The sequence below is a fragment of the Mus caroli genome, chromosome 18, assembly GCF_900094665.2.
Source record: "Mus caroli chromosome 18, CAROLI_EIJ_v1.1, whole genome shotgun sequence".
NCBI lineage: Eukaryota > Metazoa > Chordata > Mammalia > Rodentia > Muridae > Mus > Mus caroli.
Window position 1 is genome coordinate 32,972,015 of NC_034587.1, and position 27,428 is coordinate 32,999,442.

The following is a 27,428-nucleotide window of genomic DNA, read 5'->3' on the forward strand; positions in this document are numbered from 1 at the left end:
TGAGATGGCTCAGTGGGTAAGAGCACCCAACTGCTCTTCTGAAGGTCCGGAGTTCAAATCCCAGCAACCACATGGTGGCTCACAACCATCTGTAACGAGATCTGACTCTGTCTTCTGGAGTGTCTGAAGACAGCTACAGTGTACTTACATATAATAAATAAATAAATCTTTTTAAAAAAAAAGAAGTTAATTATTAAAAAAAAGTAAGGAAGGAAAGAAAAGAAAAAAGAAAAGAAAAGAAAAGAAAAGAAAAGAAAAGAAAAGAAAAGAAAAGAAAGAAAAGTGGGTAGATGGGAACATAGACCTTAAAAGAAATTGGATTCCAGGTCAGAAAATAATTTTAATTCTAGTAGGATGGACAGTCTACCTCATTATTTCCTTAAGTCTTGCTCTATTGACTCCTCATTCCTGAGTTTCTGAGCAGCAGGAGGAGGGGGAGCAGGCCAAGTGTCTAGCATGGCTTCCAAGTGAGAAGGAGTCTCTTGTGTGGTAGGTTCTTCTGGATCTAGAGGAATCTCATGTCCTTTAGAACTGGGAGCAGGCATGACATCAAATAATTTATGTGTGGTCCGCTGCCTCCCCCAATCTCGTCTCCTCTCCTTCCTCATGGCCAGGGGACAGCCGCATCACACGTGGACCCATGGCAACTCCAGGTCACTCTTAAAGAATATGAAATGCATATGTACAATGAGGAAGGGCGAACCTGGGAGGGGCCAGGTAAGAGAGCAGGGGAGGAAGAGCCTGGGTCTGCAGCCGTGACCTTAGCCTTTCTGGCTAAGGAACCAGAGCCTGAAAATAGGACTGAGGGTGGGGGTGGGGGGGAGGTGAGGAGTGGAGTGGGTGACTGGGGAGGGTAGAACATGTGAGATGCACCTTCTCTGCTGATGTGCCGCCTTTGCTGTTGTTCACGTTGATGTTCCTCATGGAGATGAGTGTGATGCTGTCTTTCTCTCCATTGGCTGTGGAGCAGCTGGGATGGGAAGGAGCCAGGGTTAGAGAGAAGAAAGGATGGAGGACCAGGGAGTAAAGGGGCCACGGAGCACTAGGCCTTCAGTCCTCATGCCAGAAAACTCCACTTTGGGATGGATAATAAGAAAATTAGAATGTGGGCTGGTGAGATGGCTCAGCGGTTAAGAGCACTAACTGTTCTTCTGAAGGACCTGAGTTCAAATCTCAGCAACCACATGGTGGCTCACAACCATCGGTAATGAAATCTAAGGACCTCTTCTGGAGTGTCTGAGGATAGCTACAGTAGTCTTACATATAACAATAAATAAATCTTTGGGCCAGAGGGAGCAGAGGTACTGGGTTCAATTCCCAGCAACCTCATGATGGCTTACATCCATCTGTACAGCTACAGTGTACTCATATACATAAAAAATAAATAAATATTTTTAAAAAAGAAAGAAAATGAGAATGTGGTCTGAAACCCACGAGACTTGTATTTAAACCTCATTTATTTCTGTTCTTTTTCAAGCTGGGTTGGTGCTTTACAACTATAAGCCCAGCCAGGTTGCTGGTGTACAAGTGTAAGCCTAGCACTTGGTAGGTAAGAGGTAGGAAGATAGGGGATTCAGGGTCATCCTCAGCTATATAATGAGTTCAAAGCCAGCCCAGGCTCTTTCTTAACAGAGCAAAACAAGGAGGAAGAGGAGGAGAAGGAAGACGAGGAGGAGAAAGAGGGGGAGGAGGAGAAGGGGGAAGAGGAGGAGGGGGAGGAGGAGGGGGGAGGAGAAGGAAGACGAGGATGAGGAAGAGGGGGAGGAGGAGGAGGAAGAGGGGGAGGGGGGAGGAGGAGGAGGAGAAACCTGTTTTTCCTATCTACTAGTGTTTGATCTTGACCAAGTTACAACTTGTCCTGCTCCAGGTTCCCAAGCATGCTTCATGTTTCAGAGAAGAGGAAAAAAAAAATGCTGTAAAGATTTTCAGTAAGATCACAATTTGTATGTTGTTGTGTATGGTATATAATAGATTTCTAGTTTGGTTTTTCAAGACAGGGTTTCTCTCTATAGCCCTGGCTGTCCTGGAGCTCACTCTGTAGACCAGACTGATCTTGAACTCAGAGATCCGACTGCCTCTGCCTCCCAAGTGCTGGGATTAAAAGCATACGTCACCACAACACCTGCCTTCAGAGTAGGTTTTCAACAAGTTTCTTCAGCTTAGAGAGGATATATCTTATATCGGAATCTGTATTTTCATGAAGAGGCCACAGAAGCTGAGCCCTGGTGCTGAACACCCTCACTTGTCTCTGCTGAGCCTGGCAGCCTGCTTCAGTGACGACTGCAGAATTGTGGGGCATATGTCTTCAAGTGCTATGAATGGGTATAGTATGTGGTGGGAAGCAGAAGTGTGTGTGTGTGTGTGTGTGTGTGTGTGTGTGTGTGTGTACAGAAGGCAGAGAGAATTGTTTTCCTCTTGGGGTAAAGGGATTTGGAATGAGAAGATTTCTCTCGTGAGTTTCTAAAATCTTACCTTTCAGACAGCCCTGAACTCCCTGGTTTCTGTGGATCTGTAAAATCCCAAGGGCACAGATTAGGGTCATACGCTGTCGCTCAAATGTCCAGCTTCTCCTCAGAGCCCACCCAAGCTCACCTCCCCAACTCATCAAATGCTGCTTTTGTGTCATTCCCTCCCTTGGCCCAGATGCCATCAGCCTGAACCCCCTGCTCAGGCTCCTGAAGCACAAGGGTCAAAGGAGCCTAGGTCAAGACAATTACCTTCAGACTCCTTGTTCTTCCGACACTTAAATCTTAGACTGACCACACTGACCAGGACGATCACTACAACCACCAGGATGACAATGAAGCTGATGACACCTGAGCAGGGAAGAGATGGGAGCAGGAGGAAGAGGTGGAACAATAAGGATGAGTCTGGAGTTCCCTGACACAGGTAAGTGCCTGTGTGTGCGCGCATGCATGTGTGCATGTGTGTGTTTGTGTGTGTTCGTGTGCACACTATATATTTGCTCTGAGAGTGAAGTGGATTCTGCTTATCTTGGAAACATGAGTAATCTATTAGCTGGTTCCCTTAACTAATGTGGACCACTTAGCCTAGCTACATCATCCATAGCAACATGGAGCCCAAGAAAGCCAAAACCCTTCCATTACGGCCTTGCTTATCAGCAAGTCCATCCCAGAGTGAATGGGTGAGATTTGAACTTGCATCTTAACCAGAGTCTAAGTCAGTCCTGAGGTGGAGTCCCCTCTCATGCCCCATCCCCACTGCCATCTCTCACCAAAGGCAGCCACCGTTAGCACTGACTCTGATGTGGGGGTAGGCAGGGTGGTCATCTCTTTTGTCTGAAGGCTGGTGGGTTCTGGACTGGGAGTCGCATCCAGAGATTCTTCTGAAATAGAGTGGGTGTTGGTGCATCAGTGCAGGGCACTGCTGAGTCCTGGCAAAGAGAATCAGCTCCTTTCCTGATGCCCTGAGGTGAGAGCTTGCATAGAGCTAACAGCTCACATAAAAAGACTCACTCTGGCCACAACCAACCCCCTGAAGACCGAGGATGCAGAGCTCACATCTCCACACGAGTACCTCGGCCAGTTGCTCACATTACTGTTTTCAGAGAACTCTAGAAAGGTTAAGATGCTTCCCATCCCCATGTGGTACCCAGAAGAAAGGATTTATGCTGCAGAAACAGGGAAACCATACTGGGCAAAGCAGAACTGTCTGTGCTATGCCAACAGTTGAAGATGGGAGGAAAGAAGACATTGGCCTAAAGGGTCAGGGTGCCAAGGCAAGGGACATAGGTTTCTGGCCCTCTTAAAATGATATTGGGCTAGCTAAATGGCTCAACAGGTAAAGTGCTTGCAACCAAAGCTGGTAGCCTAAGTTCAATCCCTATGACCTACATGGTTGAAGGATAGGACCAATGTCACATTTTTCTTCCCTTGCACAAGTCAAGTACCCTCAGACCTATTTTCTACCCTTTAGAATATTTCCTTATTTGTATGAGTGTGCAATGTCCAAGGACCAAAAGAGTATTTAAAAGAAAGGGTTATAGACTGAGAACACACACTGGACATACCTCCTCTCCTGCTGCTGCTGCTGCTGCTGCTGCTGCTGCTGCTGCTGCTGCTGCTGCTGCTGCTGCTTTCTGGGGTTCCTGTGCCTGCACCAGAAACAAATGGCCAAGATGGAGAATCCCATCTCTCCCAACATACTCTGAGAAGGGTCTAGCCCTTTCTCAACCCTTCCCATTTCTCTCCTCCATCTGTTCTTTTCTCATTCCCCATCAGGAGTGTTTAACCTTTACTGTGACCAGATCCAACTCCATTTCTACTTCTTCCCAGTGCTTTCTTGTAATTTCCCAAACCAGGGTACCACTGATGTAGTTACTAGACTTAAGAGCCTCCACTCCCACACTGAGGGCACCCGACTAAAGGAAGTAAACACCTATCCAGGCATATCTAGGGCCCATCACCTCCTGCCCGCCTGCCCTGGATACTCACCAGGTCCCAGTGTGTGCTTCTGTGGCTGGAAGGACATCAAGTCAGGCAAGGAAAGGGACTGTTTATCCATGGTGCTTGACCTTGGTGTCACAGGCTGATTGGATACCAAGGAGACCTGAGATGACTTCTGTAGAATTTCTGTGGATAGGCAAGTACATGTGACCAGCTCAGAGTGTCAGCTATAATATGCACAGAGAGTCCAAAATATTCTTTCTTTCTAGTCCTTTTCTTGTGTGTGGTGCTAGTGATTAAACGCCGCAGGATGTCTTTCATACTGGACAAGCACTGTGCCCCAGAGCTACAGCCACAGCCCTCCTTTGTCAACGCCTTCAATTCCTGGAGGACCTGTTCTCTGGCTCGCCCCTGAGCTTGGGAAGGTCTTTCCCTCCCTCCACCCCACAGTCTCCCCTTGTTCATCTCACTCCTTTGCTGACTCAGGTCTCTGGGCTGTTCTCAGTTCCCATAGGAAGGGCCCCTAGAGATGACGTCTGAAGAGGCTGACATCCAGATGGGCCCAGTGACACCCGTTCCTGCTCCCTTGCTCTGGAATCACCAGTGTGAGACCCTGTTTGCCTGTCCCTTCTGCCACAGGCTCTGCATCCTCCTGCAGAGCCCAAACTGTGTCTTGCTCCTCCGGGGCCTTTGCTGACCACCATCAGCAGTCTCAGCAGCTGCATACCTAGGGTAACAGTGCTGAGCCAAAGCCCCGGGCCGCCAGGCTCTGAGGAAGATCTGTCTTCTGCAAGGACAGAGCAGATGGGGAGAGCAAATGGAGACCCCAGGATCAAGTAGGTCTGAATGGCTGGAGGTGAGCATGGGAGGGTAGAGGTGGCCTTCTCTGCAGCTGCACCCATTCACTAAGCTGAGAGAAACTGGCTGGGGGCTCAGGCTCCTGAAAAGCCCTAAAACACATCACTTGAGGGGTCTGCTACTGTACCCTCCAGCTGTTCTGTGCCCTTCTCTTTGTCTCTGAAGCTAGATTTGTTGTTGTTTGTTTGTTTTCCTCTTTTCCTCTGACTAGTTATCTTCTCCCTCTTCCAGGCATGTTGGGTGAGGCCAGTTGAGTGAGCCCCAGAGACCTTTGGCCCAAGCTCCTCTCACCTGCTTTCAGTGAAAAAGAGAGACCCGAGCCCCCTCCTCCAATACCTTCCTAAACTCTTAGGCACAGATGCTAGAGTAGACCCCAAATCTTACCCTGCAAGGTCTGAGTTGTCGTAGGTTGAGAGCTGTAGGCTGTGAGAGAAAACAAAAGTACACAGACTATGAAGGGGCATGGTGGCACACGTCTTTAATCCCAGAACTCAGGAGGCAGAAGTAGGCAGATCTCTGAATTCAAGGCCGTCCTGGTCTATAGAGTGAGTTCCAGGACAGCCAGGACTACATAGAGAAACCCTGTCTCAAAACAAAACAAAACAAAACAAAACAAAACAAAACAAAACAAAACAAAACAAAACAAAACACAGATTGTTTTGGTAACTGCTGAGCAGAGCCCATGAGAGAAACTAGGGGTTTTTTTTGGCTGTCTAAACCGTCCATACTAGAAGGCAGACACGCTTGGCAGGGAATTACAGAATAAGGGCTTGTCACCATCACCTCTCAGTTCAGAGTCCTAGAGTCTTCTACTGTGTCTTCAGTCCTTAATAGTTATCTTAGCACCCTGACACAAGACTAGGGGACAGTTATTCAAACTAGTGACACATCTGACCAAACACACAGAACTCTGGGTCTCTGGGTCTCTGGGTCTATGCACTACTGGTCCACTTGTTTCCTCCTGTGAAAACTGTCATTTTGGCTCCAATCTAAAGGAAGGGGAGAGGAAGGTAAATGAAATTGGGTAGAGTTTAGGACTCACATTGCCTTGTGCCTGCTTTCACATTCTCCCTCTCCCTCTCCCTCCTCTCCCTCCTCTCCCTCCTCTCCCTCTCCCTCCTCTCCCTCCTCTCCCTCCTCTCCCTCTCCCTCCTCTCCCTCCTCCCCCTCTCCCTCCTCCCCCCCTCCCTCCTCTCCCTCCTCCCCCTCCCTCTCCCTCCTCCCCCTCCTTTTCCCCCTCCCCCTCCCTCTCCCTCTCTCTTCCTCTCCTCTCCCCTCTCCTCCCCGCACCCCTCCCTAACCAGAGGTAATGCCCTGCCTTGGAAACAAGTTCTGAGGTATGTCCAACAGGAGAGGAAGCGCTGAAAGGAGTGACAGGTTCACTCTCACAGGCAGAGGCAAGTTAAAAAGTGGTGTTCTAGTCTAACCCCAGGGAGAGGAGGTCATCGGCAGCCACTTTTGGAGCTCTTGTTAGCTATTCTGTTTGTTCACATGTGTGTTTGTAGCCTCGGCATAGATATGCAATGCTTTTATGTGTTGGGGGGGGGGGGGGGGGGGGGGGGTGGTTGGTGGGGGGGGGGGGGGGGGGCTGGAAGGTCAGGTTATGTTTGCTCACTTTCCACAGTGAAATCACTCTTGAAACGTATGAACAATGTGAAAGGAAAACAGGGAAACGGAACCGCCCATCTGGAGCTGCTCCCTCCACACAGGCTGGAACTGAGGTGGCTGCTCTTTTCTTCATTAGTGCAGCATCAGACCCAGGCCCCTAAAGGACTGAGGCAGCTGAGTTCCAGGGGCCCAACCCAAGCATGGCAGCCTGCTGGTCTGTTTGTTTTCCTTAAGGCCTTACTGTTCCTCCAAGGAGTGATCCACACTATCCACGTGAAGGGATCCACACTTGGATACTGTGGAATTGTTTGCAAGCCAAAGCTTACCCAACCCTGAGATGCGTTTTTCCAGGTCAAGATCTCTCACATTCCTGCTCCTTTGTGGGTAGAGATTCCACACAGAGGTAAATATTACAGGAATCCCAGGCTAGGAAAAACCCTTTCTAGCACGGGATGAGCCTGGGCTAACCCTTTGCATCCAAAACCTCTGAAGACAATTGCTTCCTGTTAAAGCACCGAATACATTTCATAGTAGTTCAGGGAGGACTTGAAGTCTGAGTGCACCTCTCTAAATATATCTAGAAGATGATCTGTAAGTCTTTGAGGAGTTCCCAGGGCGCAAGCATCAAGTTGGGAAGGCCTGAGCTCTCTGCCCTTACCCGACTCCTGCCAACTTGCCATCTAGAAAGATTCTTTGTAAGCAGAGGGGACTTGAGGAATACGTTCTTCTGTAGGCTGGTGACAGACCAGGGGACATGCAGACACCCAAAGAGCTGTGGCCACAGAACTCCTAACTTTGCTGACCTCTGCTTCCTAATCCCTACCTGCTTCATTTCCTTCCAGTCTAACCATGCCCACGCCCCTGTTTTCCTCAGCAGCATAGTTTAGGGTTGAAAAGCATTGGGGATGTAGCTCAGTGGTGGAGCACTTACCTAGCATGTGTGAGCTTGGGTGAGGCCCTAGGATCAATCTCCAACACAAGAGAAAAAAATAAATAAATAAAAAGCGGGGAATTTGAGTTCTGGCTTCACTCACGGCCTGAGCTGGACCTGGCCTCTCTGGAATGTGAGAGACTGAGGTATAATTCTGCATAAGCCCTGTGCTGGATTCTCAGCATCACACCACTGGGGTGGGGTCGGGGAGAGCCTCCGAGGTTGTTGAGGGGAAAAGAAAATACATACAAAGCCCACAGCCCCTGACAACACTTGCTCAATCGGTGCTAGATGTTGAAATTTTTGCCCCATTCTCTTGATTTCTCCAAATCTAAAAACTGGCTGACTCTCCACAGTCAGAGCCCCTGTGTTGGCATGAATGTGATTGTCTCTCTAGACAATTCCTCAGCCATCACAATGATGCTGACAACTGCTGTGAACTCCCAGCTGAAGAAGTTGGGCAAGCTAGGGTGCCAGTGGGTTAGACAAAGTCTAGGCTGGCGTTAGGGAAGGCTGTGCATTAGGAGGGCCTGCGGAATCCCTCATAAATGTCCCACACTAACCTCTGACTCTCCCCTGTGGGAGTTGATGGGCAAGAAGGGGTGTCAGCATTGACCCAAGCCCGTGGGCTTCCAGAGAAATGTCTCGAAGCATTTTCTGGAACACAAACCCTTTCTCCTGAGCACTCTGGCCCATCTTGCCAATACCTGGTATACAGCCTCAGATGTAGTCCACACAGGACCAGGGGTGGGGCAGGGCGGGGCGGGTGACAAAGGGAAGTTGCTGCCCTGTGAATCAGAGTGTCCTGGACTTCTTTCTCATGGTTCCCAGCAATGGCTCCCTAATTAGAGGATCCTGCCTCAAGACCCCACTCACGACTGCCAGCGACAATCTGAGAGGTCGAATTCCAGTCACCTCAACCAGTCCCTGTGCTGTGTATATATCCTCCTTGATAAAGTGTTCTTTGTGTCTAACCAGAAACCCTCTTGATGTGATTTGAGATTAAAGTCAGCATTTGAAATTCAAAGGTTGTAATTCTTCATAGGTAATGGCAGAAGAGAAGATGAGCTGGAAAGCCCGAGGTGCAGACCATTTTCTGCTAGAACTTTCCACAGAGTGATCATAGTGCCTGTATCAGTAGAGTATTGACAGGGCAGCCACAGATTTCTCCTGCTCCTATACTCCTTAGAAAGAACTTTCAGGGTCTGTCATTCATCAAGCCAACCACTTCCCACCTTTCTAGGGGCCAGACTCCATGGGGGAGCCGTAGAAAATATCCTAACAGCCTAACAGTCTGTTTAACCGGGGTGGTAATTCCCATCCTCCAGGCCAGCCCATCCCTTTCATGGAAAGGTTCTGGAATTTCCCTTCTTCAGGCAGAGCGCTGGATAGGAACATGTTGGGGGGGGGGCAGGAGGGGGAAGAAGTGGGGAGGAGGAGGGGAGGCCTGCTGGAGAAAACCGGCACGTGCATCTTACCTTGGAGCAGGAGTAAACCGAGGATTGCTGAACCCAGCCTCATGGCTCCGCTGGTCCCCAGATCAGCTGGGTGTGTAGCAGGCTCCTCAGTGTATTCTCTGTCCATAGTAGAGAAGAGAGAGGGAGTACTGGGGTGAGATGGGGCGGGGTCAGGGGCGGGGGCTGGCTCTCCAGGAGCTTCCTGTCAAAGAATAGAAGGAAACAGATTGGGACTGGCTCCAGGGGCCCCCCGGTTCAGCACACAGCCCAGATGAGGATGTCAGCCGGAGCAGTGGTTGTGGGGACTGGAGAGGGCCTTTCTGGGTTCTGTGCATAATAACCAGTGATGACAGTTTGCCCCCAACACTACCTTCCTCTCTGGGGGACCCTTCAGGTCCTTCCCTGCAGCACCTGCGTTTCCCCAAAGCCCACTGTTGCCGATGCTTGTCTCCAAGGACCCAGCTCTACGTTCGACCCACCAGCTGCCCATGCTCAGTAGACTATGAATTCTCCACATTCCTCTCCCCACTCAGGGCCTTCAGTCCAGATGGGACTTCCAGCATCTGTTAGGGAGGCCTTACAAGCAAGCTTGTTATTCCTGATAGAAAAACAAGAGGTGGGATGGGCAAAGAGCTCAGTGGGTAAAGAACTAGCCTCGAAAGCATGAACTCTTATCCCAGCACCCTCATAGAAAGCCAAGCAAGGTGGGCTGACCTGAAATCCCATTACAGGGGGAGGCAGAGTCAGGTGAATCCTGGGGCTCATTGGCCCTCTAGCCTAATTGGTGAGCCCCAGGTTCCTGTGAAGGACCCTATCTCAAAATAAATAAATAAATAAACAAACAAACAAGTAGACAGCTTCTGAGGAACAATATTTGAGGGTGACTTCTGGCTTTTGTATAGACACATGCACAAGCACCCGCGCATGCTCGAGCGCACACACACACACACACACACACACACACACACACACACACACCCGACACATGACAGGCATACCCCCTGGCCTCCCTAGCCCCCTCAGGCTAGGTGTTTGTTACCTATGGTTGGAGAATGCCCTGTCCTTACCCTCCATAGCATGCCCCAGGTTCTCACTTTCTCACTGCAGGCCAGTAGTATTCCTACACTAAACTCACCATACAGAAAGGCCCCAGAACATACTTACTGAAGTCAATCTAAAACATTTAAAAGTATGAGAAAAAAATGAAGAACAGAGATATCTGATATATACTACTTCTGTTTGTTTGTTTGTTCCTTTGTTCATTTGTTTATGGTTTTTCTAGACCAGGTTTTTCTCAGTGGAGCTCTGACTGTCCTGGACTGTCTCTGTAGATCAGGCTGGCTTTGAACTCAGTGATCCCACTGTCTTTGCCCTCCTGAGTGCTTGGATCAAAAGTATGCATCATCACACCGTTCCTTAAGGTTTTCTTTTTAAGGCTTTTTGTTTGGTTTTTGCTGTTGTTTTGTTTTGCTTTGTTCTGTTTTGTTTTTTGAGACAGTTTTCTCTATTGTGCAACTCTAGCTACCCTGGAACTTAATATATAGACCAAGCTGGCCTCAGACTTACAGATATCCACTGGCCTCTGTCTTCCAGGTGCTTTTTAGGGCCTGGAAAGATGACTCCGTGGCTAAGAGCACTGATTTTTCTTGCAGAAGACCCAGATTCAATTCTCAGCACTCACGTGGCAGGTCACAACCATCCCTAGCTCCAGTTCTGGGCATCCAGTGTCCTCTTCTAGCCTTCCCGACGCTAAGGCATGCATATGATACAGAGACATACTAGCAGGCAAATACCCATCACTTAAAATTAAATATAAGGAGATGAATGGGGGGCTGGAGAGATGGCTCAGTAGTTAAGAGAACTGACTATTCTTCCAGAGGTCCTGAGTTCAAATCCCAGCAACCGCATGGTGGCTCACAACCATTAATAGGGGTCTGGTGCCCTCTTCTGGATATGTCTGAACAGAACAATGGTGTTGTACTCATATGTACAAAATAAATAAATAAATCTAAAAAAAAAAAGGAGATGAGTGGGATTGTGGTACATGATGCGGAAATTCACAACGAATCAATAAAAAGTTTTTAAAAATCTAAATCAAATTTGAAAAAAATAAAGATTTTATTTTTATTGATGTGTGTCCGTGTAAGTGTATGCCGCATGTACACAGGGGCCAGTAGAAGGTATCAATCTTCCCTGGAGCTAGAATTACAGGTAACTGAGAGCCACCTGACATGAACCAAACTCAGAGCCTCTGGAAGGGCAGCAAGAGCTCAGACGGACGAGCCTTCTCTCAAATCTCTGGGGGTTTTGTTTTGTTTGTTGTTTAAATTTTACTTTTTTCCTCTTAAAGATTTATTTGTATTTTTAATGTTATGGGTGTTTGGCCTGAGTGTATATAGTCTGTGTACCACATGCATGCAGTGCACTCACAGGCCAGAAGAGGGCGATGGAGGCTGGCTGGTATATAGGTTCTGGGACTTGAACATGGATCCTTTCAAAAGAGCAGCAAGTGCTTTTAACTGCTGAGGTATCTCTCAAAGCCCCGGGTTTTGGTTGGTTGGTTGGTTTGTTTGTTTGTTTGTTTGTTTGTTTGTTTGTTTTTGAGATTTTCATACATGAGTTTGAACTGTGTTTCCAACATTCCCATCTCTTCCTTTCCCTCCCACCTCCTCCTGTGTTCCCCCCACTCCTCAAATCCGTGACCTCTTTTCTAATTATTATTGTTACTTTATCTACAGTTGTGGGCTTGCTCATTTTATTTGATGGCTATTTTGTGACAGACTCTTCTTACCTTGTAGCCCAGGATGGCTTCAAACTCCCAGTCTTTTTTTGTTGCTCCTCACATTTGACAATGTTAGGAACAGGTAGACTGGGAAATAGCTCAGTAGGGACCTGGGTTTGAAACCCCAGGACCTATATAAAGCTGAGTGTGGTTCTATAACCCTAGTGCTCCTGGGTGAGATGGGAGACAGACACAGAAGCATCCCTAGGAACTTTCAACCAGCTGGCCCGGCATCCGCAGCAGCTAACAATGGAGATGACCTCCAATAAAGTGGGAAGTGAAATGGACACCTGAGGTGGTCCTCTGTGTCTACACACATGCCATGTCACACTCACATGCATCAACATGTACACACACACACATCCTATACACACAGAGACACAAAGAAAAACAAATATGGGCTGGTGAGATGGCTCAGTGGGTAAGAGCACCCGACTGCTCTTCCGAAGGTCCAGAGTTCAAATCCCAGCAACCACATGGTGGCTCACAACCATCTGTAACGAGATCTGGCGCCCTCTTCTGGAGTGTCTGAAGACAGCTACAGTGTACTTACGTATAATAAATAAATAAATCTTTAAAAAAAAAAGAAAAACAAATATTAGTAACATGTTTTTAAACAGCACTTGTAAAGGGCTTAAGAGGGGAAGGGGGCTACTCCAGTTTCAGGAGCTGAAGAATGCATTCTAGGAGGGGTGACACCCAAAACTAGTGAGACCGGGTGAGTAATTAAGGTGTAGATAGGAAAGTGAGGCAATTGTAATGTTGAGCGCGGACGTGGGAAAGTAATGGAGAGGCCTAGGTTTGGCTACTTTGGTCTCAGAAAGTCCTGGGTGACTTGGTGAAGAGTCTGGATCCGCACTGGCTAAGATCCAAGAGGACCAGAGTGGGAGGCAGTCGATCTCCAGAACCTTCAAATAAATAAATAAAATAAAAATAGATGGCTTTGTGGGCACTGGTGGCTCATGCCTTTAATCCCAGCACTCGGGAGCTGAGGCAGGTGGATCTCTGTGAGTTTGAGGCCAGCCTGGTCTACAGAGAAAGTTCCAAGACAGCCAGAGCTATTCATAGATAAATCCTGTCAATAACAACAACAGCAGCAACAACAACAATAATAATAATGATAAAAAGATGGCTTAGCAAGTGAAGTTAAGTACTTACTGTACTATGTAAGCGTGAGTCTGATCCTCAGAATTAACATAGTGTAGAAAGAACCAACTCCACAAAGTTGTCCACTGCCTTGACACAGTGCCCCCATTCACATTATGCATCTACACATACACACTTACACAATGAAAAATCAAATTTTTAACATTTAAAATAAGAATAAATTTAGAAAACTAATTTAGTTCTCTTTTTTTTAAAGATTGTATTTTTAATTTAAGTATATGAGTACACTGTCATGTCTTCAGACACACCAGAAGAGGGCATCAGATCCCATTACAAATGGTTGTGAGCCACCATGTGGGTGCTGGAAATTAAACTCAGGACCTCTGGAAGAGCAGTCAGTGTTCTTAACTGCTAAGCCATCTCTCCAGCCCACTAATTTAGTTCTTAATATTTTAGAAATAAATGTGGTGAGGCAAAAATGGATGGGCAGAGCTATTGGACTATAGAAATTCAGAGGCATTATAGTCAGTCAATCTATTCTGTAGAATATGTGATCTGCACTCTGTAGTGCTTGAGCTATTACGTAGAACAAGGAAAGAGCAAAGGACCTTAGCTTCAGGAAATGGGAGGGAGTAGGAGAATGGGCAAGCCCTAGGGAGGGAGTAGGTGTCTAGTATCTGCAGGGAGAGGAAGTGGGCAGGGCAACTTGGGCTCCTAAGCAGCAGAGGTATGAAAGAAACTGTCTGAAGATCAAAGTGCTCTCAGAGTAGAAGGCTGGCCCAGGGTAGCCTAGATGTTCCCGGAACTACAAGCGCGGGAAAGAACAGTGAGGGTGTGTGCAGAGGGTGTGTGCCCAGGAACCCCACAGACGTGGCAGCTCCGGGTAGGGACTGAGCTAGGGCAGTGAGCTCTCTTCCTTTGCTGGTATCCAGTCCCAAGAGAACTCTGCGCCAGCCCTGGACAATGCACCAGGTAGAGTCTTTGTTCAACCCTTCCTAACTCACTATGGGGGCTCCATACCTTTCTGAGTGCTCAGAGTTAGAGAGCCCCCCCCCCCCGACTCCCAGAGTCTTACAGAATGATGGCTGGAGGGAGGGAGGCCACCTCACTGACTGAGATTCTCTCATCCCTACTCAACATCTAGCGGGACAGGGACATACTAATGTCATGAGTTATGTCCTCAGCTTCCAGTAGAGAAACCCAGAGATCCTGGCAAGGGTAGACTGGTGCGGAATCTCCTCAACCCACCCTGGGCACAGCCAGGAGTCTACACCAGACGCCAGCCCTCCCTGTCTAGGCCTCTAGAACTTGGCGCCAAGATCTGGGGGGAATGGGATATACTTACAGGATGGAGTATGGGCATACATACCACCTCGTACCAAGTTTCTAGGGTTCATGTCCCTCTTCCTAAACTTTTCCAAGGGTACCACCTTTCTGCTTTCCAGTGTCTTGGAGTAGGGGAACCTCTGAGGCCAGACAATGACCCCTTTTCCAGAACACCTGAGAGCAGCTACTGCTTGCTGCCCACTGCATGTGGGGCAGCAGCCCAGAGTCTACTCAGATTCCCAGAACACAGGATCCATTTGTCACTCTTGCTGGAGACCTGGGAAGGGGGAGCAATGAGAAAAGACGCTGGGAACAAACTGTTTTCTTCCAGACTATAATAAAGCTCCTCGGGCTGGAGAGATGGCCCAGTGGCTAAGAGCACTGACTGCTCTACCAAAGGTCCTGAGTTCACATCCCAGCAACCACATGGTGGCTCACAACCACCTGTAATGAGATCTGACACCCTCTTCTGGTGTGTCTGAAGTCAGCTACAGTGTACTTATGTATAATAATAAAAAATAAATCTTAATGCTGGGCAGTGGTGGCACACGCCGTTAATCTCAGCACTTGGGAGGCAGAGGCAGGTGGATTTCTGAGTTCAAGGCCAGCCTGTTCTACAAAGTGAGTTCCAGGACAGCCAGGCCTACACAGAGAAACCCTGTCTCGAAAATAAATAAATAAATAAATAAATAAATAAATAAATAAATAAAATAAAATAAAATAAAACAAATCTTTAAAAAATAATAAAAAAAAAAAAGCTCCCCCCTTGCCTTTTGTGACTTTTAACTCCTTATCTTCCAGGGGCTGGTTTGTATTTCGGTTAGTGTCTCCATCTTCATTTCTGTCTGTTTTTATCATTCTTCCTCCCATGCCCACAGCTCCCAGTGTCTTTGTTTTTCAGTTGATTCTCCTGAGTGTGTTGAACCTTCCTCTCTTTCTCTCTCCCCTCTCTGTTACTGTCTCTGGGGTTTTCTGTCTCTTAGACCCCTCCTTCTCCTTTGGGTTTTCTTTGTATGTTCCTGTCCATGTCAACTTTCTCTCTCACCTCTTCTCCCCCCGCCCCCAGGATGACTACTACCCTCAGCCTTCTCTACTTGTGAATGGTTCGTTGGATCAGGAGCCTCAAAGGCAGCTCCCAGATATGCCCCCTCGAGGTGGCGACGGGCTGCCGCTGCTTGCTGCCATCATCGCGGCCTTTGTCCTGCTGGCCATCTGCATTGTGCTGGCGGTTCACTTTGGGCCTGCGCTGCATCAGGGCCAGGCTACTCTCCTCAAAGAGCCACCAGCCCTAAAGTCAGAGAACGGCGTTTACCTCATCCACTGGCGGCTACTGAGCCTACAGGACAGTCACAGAGAAACCCAGCAGGGACTTTTTATTCCTCACTCTGGCCCTGCCCTAGACGGGCACAGGCCCAGCATCGATGAAGTCACGTATCTGTAGGAGTGTGATTTGGAAGTTAGCCTGGCTGGTCTCAGAACAAGACACTGGACTAGAAAGTGAATGGGAGCCAGGGTGTCAGAGCTATGGACTGCCTCCGGACTCATCTGGAGCTGTCCTCGGACTTAACACAAAAGCTTCATGGTGACAAGAAAAGCCACTTGAGGATCTTGCCTCGTGACATGGCGCCAAGGCCACTCTTACAAGGCTTCCCCTCAGAGACCTCCTGAACCTTCTCGGAGTGCCTTTGTCTTCTAGCACCTCTGATCTCCATCTCTCTTGAAGTAAAGTGAAGATTCCATCCCTGAGTGAGAGGAGAGTCAGAGGCCCTGCATTCGCACGCTGCTGATCTAGGGAGAATTAAGGCAAGAGGCCTGGGGTGTCTTCTCTGAGACACAGGGTGCCTGGGAAAGGAGGCAACTCTATTATTGTCTTTCTGCCCTTGGAGGGCACCTTTGCCTGCTAGGCCCTGTTGATAACCTCCAGAGCCCTTGGGGTCCCTATCTCTATCCAGAGTTCCACGATGGGGTTTGAATGTCCCTCAACTCTGTCTTGCCATCCTAGGATGTAATGGGGGAAATTTGGAGACTCTAATTACCTCCTATTTTCGGTGTGAGGGTGGGCCCGCTTGGAAGAAGCCTAAAACTTAGTACAAACCAATTCCAGATCCAGAACTTTCCAGCTACTGGGAAAACAGGAAACGAAAGGGAATGTTATGGAACTCGTTCGGGGAAGGAGGGAGCATGGAGGGGTCCATCCCCATAGGGAAGTAGCATTGCTCAGCCTGTGGTCAGGAAAAAGCAGGCAGACCAGGAGAACAAAGCTGGACCTCCTGGAGGCTCTCTGGGAAAGGCACCCCCTTTCTCAGGCACCTCAGACGCTCATTCATATGCAGTCAAGAAACCTACAGACATAAACTATATATAAACAGCACAGTGGCATTGTCTTTTAATCTTAGCACTTGAGAGATAGAGGCAGGAAAATCACAAGTTCAGGGTTATCCTTGATGACACTGCAAGTTTGAGGGCCAGCCTAGACTACATGGCACCTGTTTATTAAGAGAAAGGGGAGGCCTCCCTTGCCACTAGCCACCTGTGGCAGTCGGGAAAGCTGGCTAGAGGTCGTGAAATAACTCGGAAAAGCAAGCCCTGCACCTCACAGTAGAGTTGGCCTTGATAGAGCCTGGGCAGCTTAGCCAGTCCCTAGGAGAACTGGCCCCACCACTCATCTGCTGTGAAGTGAGGTGGAGAGGGCGACTGGTGATGCCCTTCCCCCTCCCCCACCCCACTCCCCCTGCAGTAGTCGGGACAGCTGCCCCCCCCCCCCAACCTGTCTCCCCCCCACACACACACACACACACACACCCGTCATGAAAGGGAAAGAGCTATCCCTGCCCCTCACTGCCTGAAGGCAGGCTCTGCACCTCGCTTGGGCAACACAGTGGAGCCCTGAGGATGAAGGCTCAGGTGAGGCAGCCCCAAGGGTGTGACATGGCCAGAGCAGTCCCAGCCCCTTGCCGGGTGCAGCACTTGAGAGAGCGGGCCCTTTGCCTTGTTTGGGCAGTACAGCTGAGGGCTCTGGCGGCGTGGGTGTGGGTGAGCCTGCGCGAGGGAGGGCATAAGAGCGGAAGAGCTGACCCTGCTTCCTGCCGAGGGCAGCATTGGGTGACCTAGCCAGAGCAGTGCTGGAGAGCTCGCCCTGGTGGTATGAACAAGGAAGAGCTGGCAGACTGACGCTCAACTTCCATCCACGCCCAAATCCAGGGCTTTGAGTCTGCCCACCACAACCTCTACAGCATCTGTGAATTGTTGGGACACATGAAAGCAGTCCTGCTGTTCCTAAGCTGCAGGATCTCTGTGACCCAGGGCAACAGCAGGATAACCAGGAGGAGTCCTGGTGAGGATCCAATATTGATGGTGTCACAGAAGCCAGAGATCTCAGACCAGACCAGTGACTCACTGCAATGAACATTCCCAAGTGAAGATGTGTGCACGGAGAGGTTATTGTGGGACACACTGTGACACACTACAGCTTCCACAACGAGTTGTTCTCCATGCTTCGTTTTATTTTTTGTTTGTTTATTATTTGGGGAGGAGGTTGCATGGGCAGAAGGCAAATACAAGGTGAAGGAGAGGAGTGGACTGGGATACACGATTTGATACTCACAGAGAATCAGTAAAAACTTACAAAAAAAGAAAGGAAGGAAGGAAGAGAAGAGCAGGGTTGGATATGCTGGTACACACCTTTAACCCTGGCACTCATGAGGCAGAGGCAGGTGGATCTCTGAGTTCAAGGGTTCAAGGTCAATTGGTTTTATGTAGTGAGTTCTATGCTAACCTGGGCTACATAGTGAGGCTCTTTCTTAAAAAAAAAAAAGGCTGGAGCTCTTCCAGAGATCCTGAGTTCAAATCCCAGCAACCACATGGTGGCTCACAACCGTTTGTAATGGGATCAATGTCCCCTTCTGGTGTGGCTGAAGTCAGCTACAGTGTACTCATATAAATAAAAGAAATCTTAAACAAGCAAACAAAAACAACTTGGAACTCCTAAGGATAAATCATCCCGCCCTGGCCTCCCATAGAATGAGGCAGGGAACCAGGGAGGTGGGGGAGGAGCAGAATGGGGTGAAAATATGTGCAGAGAATGAACACACCTCCTTGTGACTGCTTAAGGGGTAGCTGTGAGCCAGGCAATGGTGGTGCATGCTTTTAATCCTAGCACTAGGGAAGCAGAGGCAGGCAGATCTCTGTGAGTTCAAGACCAGCCTGGTCTGCAGAGTGAGTTCCAGGACAGCCAAGGCTATACAGAGAAACCCTGACTCAAAAAAAAAGGTGCCAGCTGGGATTGCTTGATGCTGCTGCTTAGCAGTCAGCTATTCACCTATGTGCAGATCGCTGGTCCTGTCAGTCCCATTCCCTCCTCACAACCTTGGCAGAGATGCCATGCCATCCCTATTTCACTATGGTGGACACAGGTGCCAAGCAATAAAGTGAGCACTTCAGACTGAGTTTCACCAGCCGCACAGCCTAGGGAACCATCCCGGGGACTGGTGGGTTGAATCCAATCAGCCTGAGGAGGCCATTTATGCTAGGCTGATTGCTAGAGAAGGAAGTGTTGGGTGTGATAGAGGCTCCTCAGTATTATGACAAGATGGCTGTGACAGAGAGAGAAGAGACTGCCCCACACTTTTTTTTAAAGATTTATTTTTATTATATCTAAGCACACTGTAGCTGTCTTCAGACACTCCAGAAGAGGGAGTCAGATCTCACTACGGATGGTTGTGAGCCACCATGTGGTTGCTGAGATTTGAACTTCAGACCTTCGGAAGAGCAGTTCAGTGCTCTTACCCACTGAGCCATCTCACGAGTCCCAAGACTGCCCCACACTTGATCCCCATGGTTCTGCTATCCTTAGAGTGACTGGCTTCCTCTGATGTGTGTGTGTGTGTGTGTGTGTGTATGTGTGTGTGTGTGTGTGTGATATTTCTCCATAGTGACATGTTAAGTGTAGTTTTGTGGTATCAGTTGAGGTACCAGCCCTTACCTGGCTTCCCTTGAGTCCAAGGATAAAAGACACAGACACACAGGTGTTCAATTTGCCTTCTTGGCAAAATTGATGGGTGCTATTATCTCCTGCCTGGAAAAGCATGCCCTTACCAATTTCTTTTCTTTTCTTTCTTTCTTTCTTTTTCTTTTTTTTTTTTTTTTTTTTTTTTTTTTTTTTNAGGGCAGAAGGTTTTGAATATGCATGGTTTGTTGGTTTTTATGTTTTGTTTTGTTTTGTTTTGTTTTGTTTTGTTTTGTTTTGTTTTGTTTTGTATTTCAAGACAGGGTTTCTCTGTGTAGCCCTGGCTGTCCTGGAATTCACTCTGTAGACCAGGCCAGCCTTGAACTCAAAGATCCCCCTGCCTCTGATATTCATATTTGCCATGAGAAAAATATTCCAATCTTTTTTTCCAGATCCTTTAATATGGTGAATTTTGTTGATTTTTCGAAACAGGGTTTCTCTGTATAGCTCTGGCTGTCCTGGAACTCACTTTGTAGACCAGGCTGGCTTTGAACTCAGAAATCCACCTGCCTCTGCCTCCCAAGAGCTGGGATTAAAGGCATGCACCACCACCGCCCAGCCCCTTACCAATTTCTTATCTCTGCCTCTCCCACCAGTCCTAAACTTTAGTTGCTAAACTCCCCTGACAACCTGCCTATAGGAGCAGCCTGTGTGGCCACTCCATTTTGAGATCTCACATGGCTCTTAGTTCTTCTCCAAAGTATGGCGAGCCCGTTCTCATCCAAGAACCCAGAAGTCCCATCTATACCTCCGGCCCAGCAACTAGCATCAGAACTCCCCCTACAGTGACACTGTATTCAGAAACTCATAATGAGAACTGAGGGCACAGCTCAGGGGTAGAGTGTTTGCCTATGTGAACAAGACCATGAATTGGATCCTCAGTACTGGAGAAAACACACACATAAAACAAGGGGACATTCAAAGTGAAATATTGAACCCTTGTAATGAAAACAGAGGTAGAGGGGGGATACATGTCAAGTCTAGGTAAAGCTGATAGGAAGGACTGCCTGCCCTCCTAGCTGGGGGGTGACAGTGCCACCACGATATTGTTACAACAGTATCAGGTAGGCTTGGTGACTAACCGTTCCTAAGGGACATCCTGTCTCCTCAGACACACCTCCTCCATGATCCTTTCACAGATCTCTCATTTGGGAGCATTTGGTCAGTGGTCCCTTCCCTGGACACAGCTGTGGGCCACGTATGGCACCTGTGTGCTGCTTCACTCAGCCCCGCTCCTGATCCTTCAGCATGCCACTGGAGGCAGGGACACTGAAAGTAAGGTGGGGTGTGCCCTCAGTGTAAATGGTGGGCTCTGTCTGGGTTGAAACGGCACCCATTGCCTATGCCTTGTGGCAGGATGAAGAGTACAGGAAGTGCTTTATATGCCCTCAGACTCAGATGTCAGGGGCAATGCGTTCCAGTGCCTCATAGCTATCATGTCCTAGCAGGAAAAGATGTGTCCTCGAACCGGGTAATTCAAGGAGTGCCTACTGAAGGACCATGTGATGTGATAGAATAGCGGGTCGCATCTCAACAACACACTAGGCCAAGGCAGTTCCGCATGGAAGAGGTTTTATTGGAAGGGAGAGACAAGGTAGCAGCAGAAAGAGAAGCAGGGGAGAGAGAGGGAGGGGGGGTGTTCTCTTTATTTATATGGAAAATGATGTAACACAGGTAAAGGTGGGAGGTGAGCCAAGTGGAAGTTGGAAATATGGTGCCTGTTGTCTTGGCAACCAGTCTGCAGGTTGCAAGTCATGCTGTCGCCTATGTGATGTCATGAGTTTGGGACGTCCTGATGCCAACACCATGTGCAAGGGACATGATATAAAGAGACCAGACAGAAAGTACTCCAGTGTCACACAAATACCAGTGCTAGGCACAAGGGGAAGAGGCCATTCTAGAAATCTGAGAATAGATATGTTTATTAAGAAGGCAGCCTGGCACGCCAGCCCACTGTGACTGTATACAGCTAACAGAACAAATGTTATTTCTCCCTCTCGCCATCTACTGAAGCTCCCATTGAACACACGTGACCAGAAGCTGGAGGGTTGGAAGTCTGCTGGTACCATCCACACAGGTCAACAGAGAGCAGGGAATGCCTACAGCATCCACGGGAAGTACTTGGCCTTTCAAGTTTACCAGGCATTGACACCAAACTTCTACATATATAAAATCCTTTGACTGGGCAGGGAACGCATTATGACCTCCTTTCATAGTAGGGTTGGTTGAGGCTCAGAGAGGTGAAATGGCTTGCCCAGGAATGTGGGACTCATCTGGAGATGTGAAGTCTCTATGAGGCCCCCAACCATTGAAGGAAGGCTCAGTCAGGAGGCTAAAGGATCACCAGAGCCCAGACAAGGCTGCCCCATGCCTCAGATGAGGTCAGTGCGGAGTGGGAGAGGCTGATCCATACCACTGATGAGGAGTCTTGGCTCTTGGGACAGTACGGAGGGAGGAGGTGCCACTGAGGTAGGGGGGGCATTCATGGTAACCTCCTCCTTTTCTTCCTGACGAATGTGCCGGAGTACCTCCTGAGACAGTGAGAAACTGTTTCCGTCTGTGGGTTCTGGAATAGAGATGGGGGGTGGTCAGCAGGATGCAGGCACCCTTGGGAGCTGCTGGGATGACCCTCCAGCCTCCTTCCCCTCTTGCCACCTACCACACAGCCTCCGAGGGAATCCCAGATAAAGAAATAGTTATCAAAGTCATGGAAGCCCACCCTCCTGCTTTAGAGATGATGTTCAGAAAAGGGCAAAGACCTGCCTGAGGTCACACAACCAAGGCACATTAGAGTCAAGGCTGGCCACATTCGGGTGACAAGAGGCGTCTTCCAGTAGAGGAAAGGGCAGGGTATAATCCCTCTGACCACTTAGGAAAGCTCAGAAAAGGCTGCTTCCATGTTCTCTGGCACCTCTGCGAGATGCTACGATTCCTGATTCCTGCCCTCCAGCTGTAGCAGTCTCTTCTTACCTTGGTAGACAATGAGGCGGCAGTTATTTCGAGACTCGGGGACATCTGCCAGGATTTCCTCAAGTGTCCGGCAGAAGAGTTTGGCCTGCTCAAGCCGATCCTCCCGACTGAAGCCAGCTTTAGCATCCTGTGACATGGCAAACAGGGTCTGCAAGGGGGTGGCGTACTCCAGGATACAGGCGCCTGCCTGATGGAGGTGAGAACAAGGTTAGACTGAGCCACAGCCTGATAGGTGATGCCATGGGCGGTGGCCCTACTCCCTCAGTCTGCAGAACGAAAGCCCTGGGATGTAACTGCCCTGCTAGGGCCTCTGATGCCCGCTTCCTAAACTTTAGGCCTGGGCTGGGCTAAACCCTTCACAGATCTTTCTCCCATGGTCTTGGAGTGTGGCATCCTGACTGGAAGTGGAGTCTTGGGAGGGTTCTAGGATTTTGTTTTGCTTGGGGCTCTTCAACACCCACGCCAAATCCCTCAATACTCTCATAGCCTTCACTATCATGTCCCCAAGCCTCACTCTTCTCCACCATAGAACAGGGATCACGCCTGTCTTACAGATTGGTGGTGAGGTTTAATGAAGTGGTCTTATGGTATACACGGAATAGCTTCTGCTCCATAAATGTTACACCTCAGTGTTGTTTGGAACTGAATCTTGCCTTGTCCTGGGACTGGCCATGCAGACAGGCTCAGAGAAGACATGAATTCAGAGTTCTTGGGAGATGGACCTTTTCCCCATACTGAGCTCTGTATACTTACTGGCTGTCCATTCTCCAGAATCTCATAGACACTGTTGGAATAAACCCGATTCTTGATGCCAGCACGGTCGATGTTTTGCTGGGGCAGCATATCTCGGAATCGAATGTTGGGGTCAGCCCCACTCAGGTCGTCAGGCACCCCACAGTCCAATGGAAAGAGGATGTACAGTCTTCGGCTCCCTGCACCACTAAGCATGTTGTTATGTAGCTGATTGAACATTCGGATCCGGGCCTGGAGCCCTGCAGTAGGGAAGCCCAAGAAATCATCTCATTACTTTGTCTCCCACTCAATCTAGAACTGACACTCAGCTTGTTAGCCTTCTCAGTGTGGGCACAAGAGAATTGGGGGGCGGGTGTCTGATCTCTCTCATCGTACAGGAAGGAGATTTGGGGGAAGAAGAGAATATTCAGGGATCGCCCCTTTCCACCCCTTATTCTGTTTTCCCATGTGTGTGTGTGTGTGTGTGTGTGTGTGTGTGTGTAGGTGTAGCCCTAGCTGTCCTGAAATTCCCTCTATTAGATAAAGCAGAGCATGAACACATGAAGGTCTGCCTTCCTCTGCCACCCAACTGATGGAATCAAAGGGTTGTGCCACCATTCCTGGACACTGAATGTCTGTGTCAGTTCCTACCACCACTACCATAGTAGTCTGGGTTCTGAGAGATTGGCAGAGACCTGGCTAGTGGCATTCTCCTCATTGTATGATAAACATCTGGCTCTAAAGCCTTCCTGGGGTCCAAGAGATTCAGGAAAGCTATAGCCTGGGATTGAAAGTCAAGGAGCTGCCACATGAGTTCCCCAGCAGAGTGGCCAATTGTGCTGGCTCTGAGCTGCCCTAGACTCCAAACCTATCTCCTCTCTTACTCATGACCAGTTAGGTGACTTCTTTCTCAAAGCCACAGTGTTCTTATCTAACCTATGAATAATGGGGGCTAGTCAGATAGCACAGTGGGTAAGGGCATCTGCTGCTCTTCCAGAGGAACCAAGTTCAGTTCCCAGAAGCAATATTGGATGGCTTACAACCACCAGCTTCAGCCCAAGGGGATCTGGACTCAGGTGCACACATCTACAGACAGACAGACAGACAGACAGACATGCATACACATAAGGAAAAAAATAAATCTTTGGTGGCACATGCTTTTAGTCCTAGCATTTGAGAGGCAGAAACAAGTGGCTCTCTTGAGTTTGAGGCCAGCCTGATCTACATAGAGTTCTAGGTTAGCTTGGGTTACATAATGAGGCCCTGTCTCATTAGGAGGTGGGGGCTGGAGAGATGGCTCAGCGGTAAAGAGCACCTGCTGCTTTTCTAGAGGACCTGGGTTCATGGTGGCTAATCATCTATTACTCCAGTTCCAGGGGATCCAAAGCCTTTTTCTGGCCTCTGCAGGCACTAATCACTCACATGGTGCACAGACATACATGCATGCAAGATACCTATATAAGCAAAGTTGTTTTAAAGAAGTATTCATGAAAAGCCAGGTGTGATGGCACCCCAGGTAGCCGGGTGCTCACTGAGTGTGTATAAGGCCCAGAGTCAGTCCTCAAGACAACAAACGAATTAAGTACAAAGATAACAATAATAAGACAAGTGTGGTAGCTCACACCTGTAATCCCAGGACCTGGAAGGCAGATAAAAGAGGATCAGAAATTCAGGGTCACCCTCAAATAAATAGGGTGATTTTATGTACCCTGGGCTTGTGAGCTCCTGCCTCAAAGATCACACCCTTCACACAGACAGGAATGCTTTAGGAATTTAACTATATGGCAGACATGGAAATACTTTGAAAAGCATAGCAAAATAAGTATAGCAAAAGCTGTGTGTTTTGTTGTCCACAAATCAACATACAGAAGTGCCCTACCTGGCAAGATCAACCGCAAGTACCCAATGTAGTATGACCAGGCCAGCCCGTGGGCAACATTTAACTTCTTTTCTTCACAGACTGCAGAGACTTCCGCTGGAGCCAAGCTCTGAAAACAGCAGAAGGGCCTGAGGGACTTTCAAGGGGGATGTCCAAAGCCCTTCTCTTGCAGAAAACTTTCCCAACCTGCTGCCAGCTTGCTCTCACCACTGCTATTAAACCCATCATCCCAAGCCTTCATAGCTCCACACCCAGATCTCCAACCTTTAAATTAGTCTGAGTCTCAGCACTGAGCCCAGGCATATCAGCACTAGCCATAGTCCCTCCACCCACACCACCCACCTCTTCTGCTTCATACCTGAAGGTCCAGGAGAATGCTTAGGGACTTAGAGAGGCCCAGAAGGCCAAGCATCCAACTGAGGTGCACATTAGGTTTTTGGAGGAGACAGTAGAAATAAAACGACAGTAGACTCAAGGCCATACGGATGGGGCAGCTCAGGCAGGCGCGTGCAGCCTTCCAGTAGCTGCCCTGGTACCTGCAGGGGACAGCCTAGCCTCAGATCCCAGCTCAACTCAGCTGATGATGTTCAGGGAAGGCCAAGGTTAGGAGTCAAGGGTGTGATATTTGCTGGGTATCCAGTCATCGTGGAGACCCCAGAGGGTTACCTGGACTGAACATGGCAAAGCTCTTCAGTCAGACAGCAGAGCGTTTTCAACAGTAGTCCAAGGTCCTGCGAGGCTAGGTGAAGTACTAGGTACTTCAGAGTGTGACTTGGTGGATCCCCTTCCACCCAAAGGATCATCAGGCTGGCCACCAGAAAGGCGAAGGCCACCTGTTTGGAGCGGTGACCTCTGGGCCGTGGGATGGCTGGATGCAGGTTGGAGTATGGCATCTGTGGACATCAAGAAATCCACAGCTATGCTTCTGGGTTTCTCTTGTCCTTCAGGGCCTAAGGTCCTGACTAGTCATCCATCTCCTTGTCTCCCAGCCCAGCTAGTCCATGGGCTACTCTTGGATATACCTCAAGGAGACGCCCTGGGCACATAGCATCCTACAGCACCTGTCTAGGAGAGCTTCATAGTAAACAGAGCACGTACATGTGAACCCCACTGAGCTCACTGGTGTGAGAAAGAAGGAAGAAACTGATCCAAGACCTAGACCTTAGAGTGTTCTGCCAGCCCAGCGTTTCTCCCACCACGAAGTACCAGGAGAATACTGCCCCATTTCTAATCCTACCTTCTGCTTCCTAGACCGGTGTTCCTGGAACAGGAGAGACAATGAAGAGCCTTTCAGTAGCTACTAGCAAGTGGCTTCTGAATGGGGAGACTGAAAACGAAATGTTAGAAACAACTGCAGCTCGCTTCCTCAGTAAAACCACAGCCCTGGCCCTTGCCAGATCACAGTTTTCAGTGCTCTGGGAGGAAGCATGTTTCCTGCCAAAGCGCCCCCACCCCTTCCTACCAGCCTCTATAAACCAGGTCTGAGTATAGCGTGGAAGGGGGGGGGGAGGTGAAGCTTCAGATCGCCCTCCTCCGTTCCTCTTTCCTAACCCCCCAACTAAAGGTGTTCAGAAAGTCACTCACCAGCAGCCACAGCCCTGCACTCCAGATTCTTCTAAAGGTCCCGGGATGTAACACACTCCAGTGGACACCTGGCAGGACTCCACACAAGGACCAAAAGTGACAGGGCCCCACAGGATTTCCAGAGGCCCCAAAACTCTCTGCTATCATCAATCGCCCGGAAATCGGGAGGGGAGGGGTTGGACAGGAGAGATTGAGATGAATAGCACACTTTACTTCCTGAAATCTGAGCAAGGAATTTAATAGACGCAGCCTTCTGAGGGAGGGGGGAGAGCACTCTTTTCGGGGAAATAACCACGCCTCTAATTTCGCAGTCTCAGGATGGTTGAGTGGGAAGGTACTAGAATTAAATGAAGGGAAGGCCAGGTCCAGCTAGCCAAAGGCTTCTAATCCTGTTTCACTCAGTTCAGTTCTCCCTGCGCCCCAAGGGAGAAGGCTCAAATTCTTTCCTGTTTGTTTGTTTGTTTGTTTGTTTGTTTGTTTTTACAATTATAGTGGGTTGTTTTTTTTTTTTGGTTTTTTTGGTTAGGGGAGGGCACCGAACAACTTATGAGTCATTCTCTCCTTTCACCCCCTGGTTATCAGGAATCCAACACAGATCCTTAGGCTTAGCCACAAGCACCTCTTCCCTGCTAGCCATCTGGCCAGCTCTTTATCCTTCTTTTACATGAGGGTGATCTGAGCCCAGAGAGGTACAGTAACTTTACCCAAGTCGGTGAGGTTGTAAAGCCTGAGGCTCAGAAGCTCAGAAGCCAGTTGGCCCCGTGCCTTGTTTTTAGGAGCAGA

At 48.9% G+C, this 27,428-nt stretch overlaps 3 protein-coding genes across 3 annotated transcripts; 1 reads left to right on the forward strand and 2 right to left on the reverse strand.

Annotated features, from left to right (window-relative positions):
- Positions 1–320: 320 nt before the first annotated feature.
- On the reverse strand, positions 321–9,387 carry Ecscr (endothelial cell surface expressed chemotaxis and apoptosis regulator). The gene is made up of 9 exons (XM_021150542.2): positions 9,282–9,387; positions 5,649–5,687; positions 4,455–4,592; positions 4,031–4,114; positions 3,236–3,346; positions 2,718–2,816; positions 2,473–2,509; positions 874–970; positions 321–659 (listed from the first exon to the last, which is right to left on the reverse strand). The coding sequence occupies exons 1-9, from the start codon at positions 9,385–9,387 to the stop codon at positions 627–629; spliced, it is 744 nt and encodes a 247-aa protein (XP_021006201.1). The 3' UTR covers positions 321–626.
- Positions 9,388–14,015: 4,628 nt separating this feature from the next.
- Positions 14,016–17,978, forward strand: Smim33 (small integral membrane protein 33). The gene is made up of 2 exons (XM_021150543.1): positions 14,016–14,121; positions 15,542–17,978. Exons 1-2 carry the CDS (start codon positions 14,113–14,115, stop codon positions 15,914–15,916), a joined length of 384 nt encoding a protein of 127 aa, XP_021006202.1. The 5' UTR covers positions 14,016–14,112; the 3' UTR covers positions 15,917–17,978.
- A 3,057-nt stretch (positions 17,979–21,035) lies between these two features.
- Positions 21,036–26,888, reverse strand: Tmem173 (transmembrane protein 173). The gene is made up of 8 exons (XM_021150741.2): positions 26,646–26,888; positions 26,299–26,388; positions 25,728–25,954; positions 25,420–25,597; positions 25,062–25,170; positions 23,204–23,442; positions 22,451–22,637; positions 21,036–22,046 (listed from the first exon to the last, which is right to left on the reverse strand). The coding sequence occupies exons 3-8, from the start codon at positions 25,952–25,954 to the stop codon at positions 21,853–21,855; spliced, it is 1,134 nt and encodes a 377-aa protein (XP_021006400.1). The 5' UTR covers positions 26,299–26,388; positions 26,646–26,888; the 3' UTR covers positions 21,036–21,852.
- Positions 26,889–27,428: the final 540 nt, after the last annotated feature.

What these genes read in the sequence shown, in the direction of transcription:
- Ecscr (XM_021150542.2), bottom strand. Translation starts at nt 9,387, where the DNA reads ATGGACAGAGAATACACTGAGGAGCCTGCTACACACCCAGCTGATCTG. An exon ending in GAAGCACACACTGGGACCTG is followed by an intron (nt 4,115 to 4,454) that starts GTGAGTATCCAG and finishes TTTCTGGTGCAG; the next exon opens with GCACAGGAACCCCAGAAAGC. An exon ending in GCGGCACATCAGCAGAGAAG is followed by an intron (nt 660 to 873) that starts GTGCATCTCACA and finishes ATATTCTTTAAG; the next exon opens with AGTGACCTGGAGTTGCCATG.
- Tmem173 (XM_021150741.2), bottom strand. Translation starts at nt 25,954, where the DNA reads ATGCCATACTCCAACCTGCATCCAGCCATCCCACGGCCCAGAGGTCAC. An exon ending in CTTTGCCATGTTCAGTCCAG is followed by an intron (nt 25,598 to 25,727) that starts GTAACCCTCTGG and finishes TGTCCCCTGCAG; the next exon opens with GTACCAGGGCAGCTACTGGA. An exon ending in TTCTGGAGAATGGACAGCCA is followed by an intron (nt 22,638 to 23,203) that starts GTAAGTATACAG and finishes CACCTCCATCAG; the next exon opens with GCAGGCGCCTGTATCCTGGA.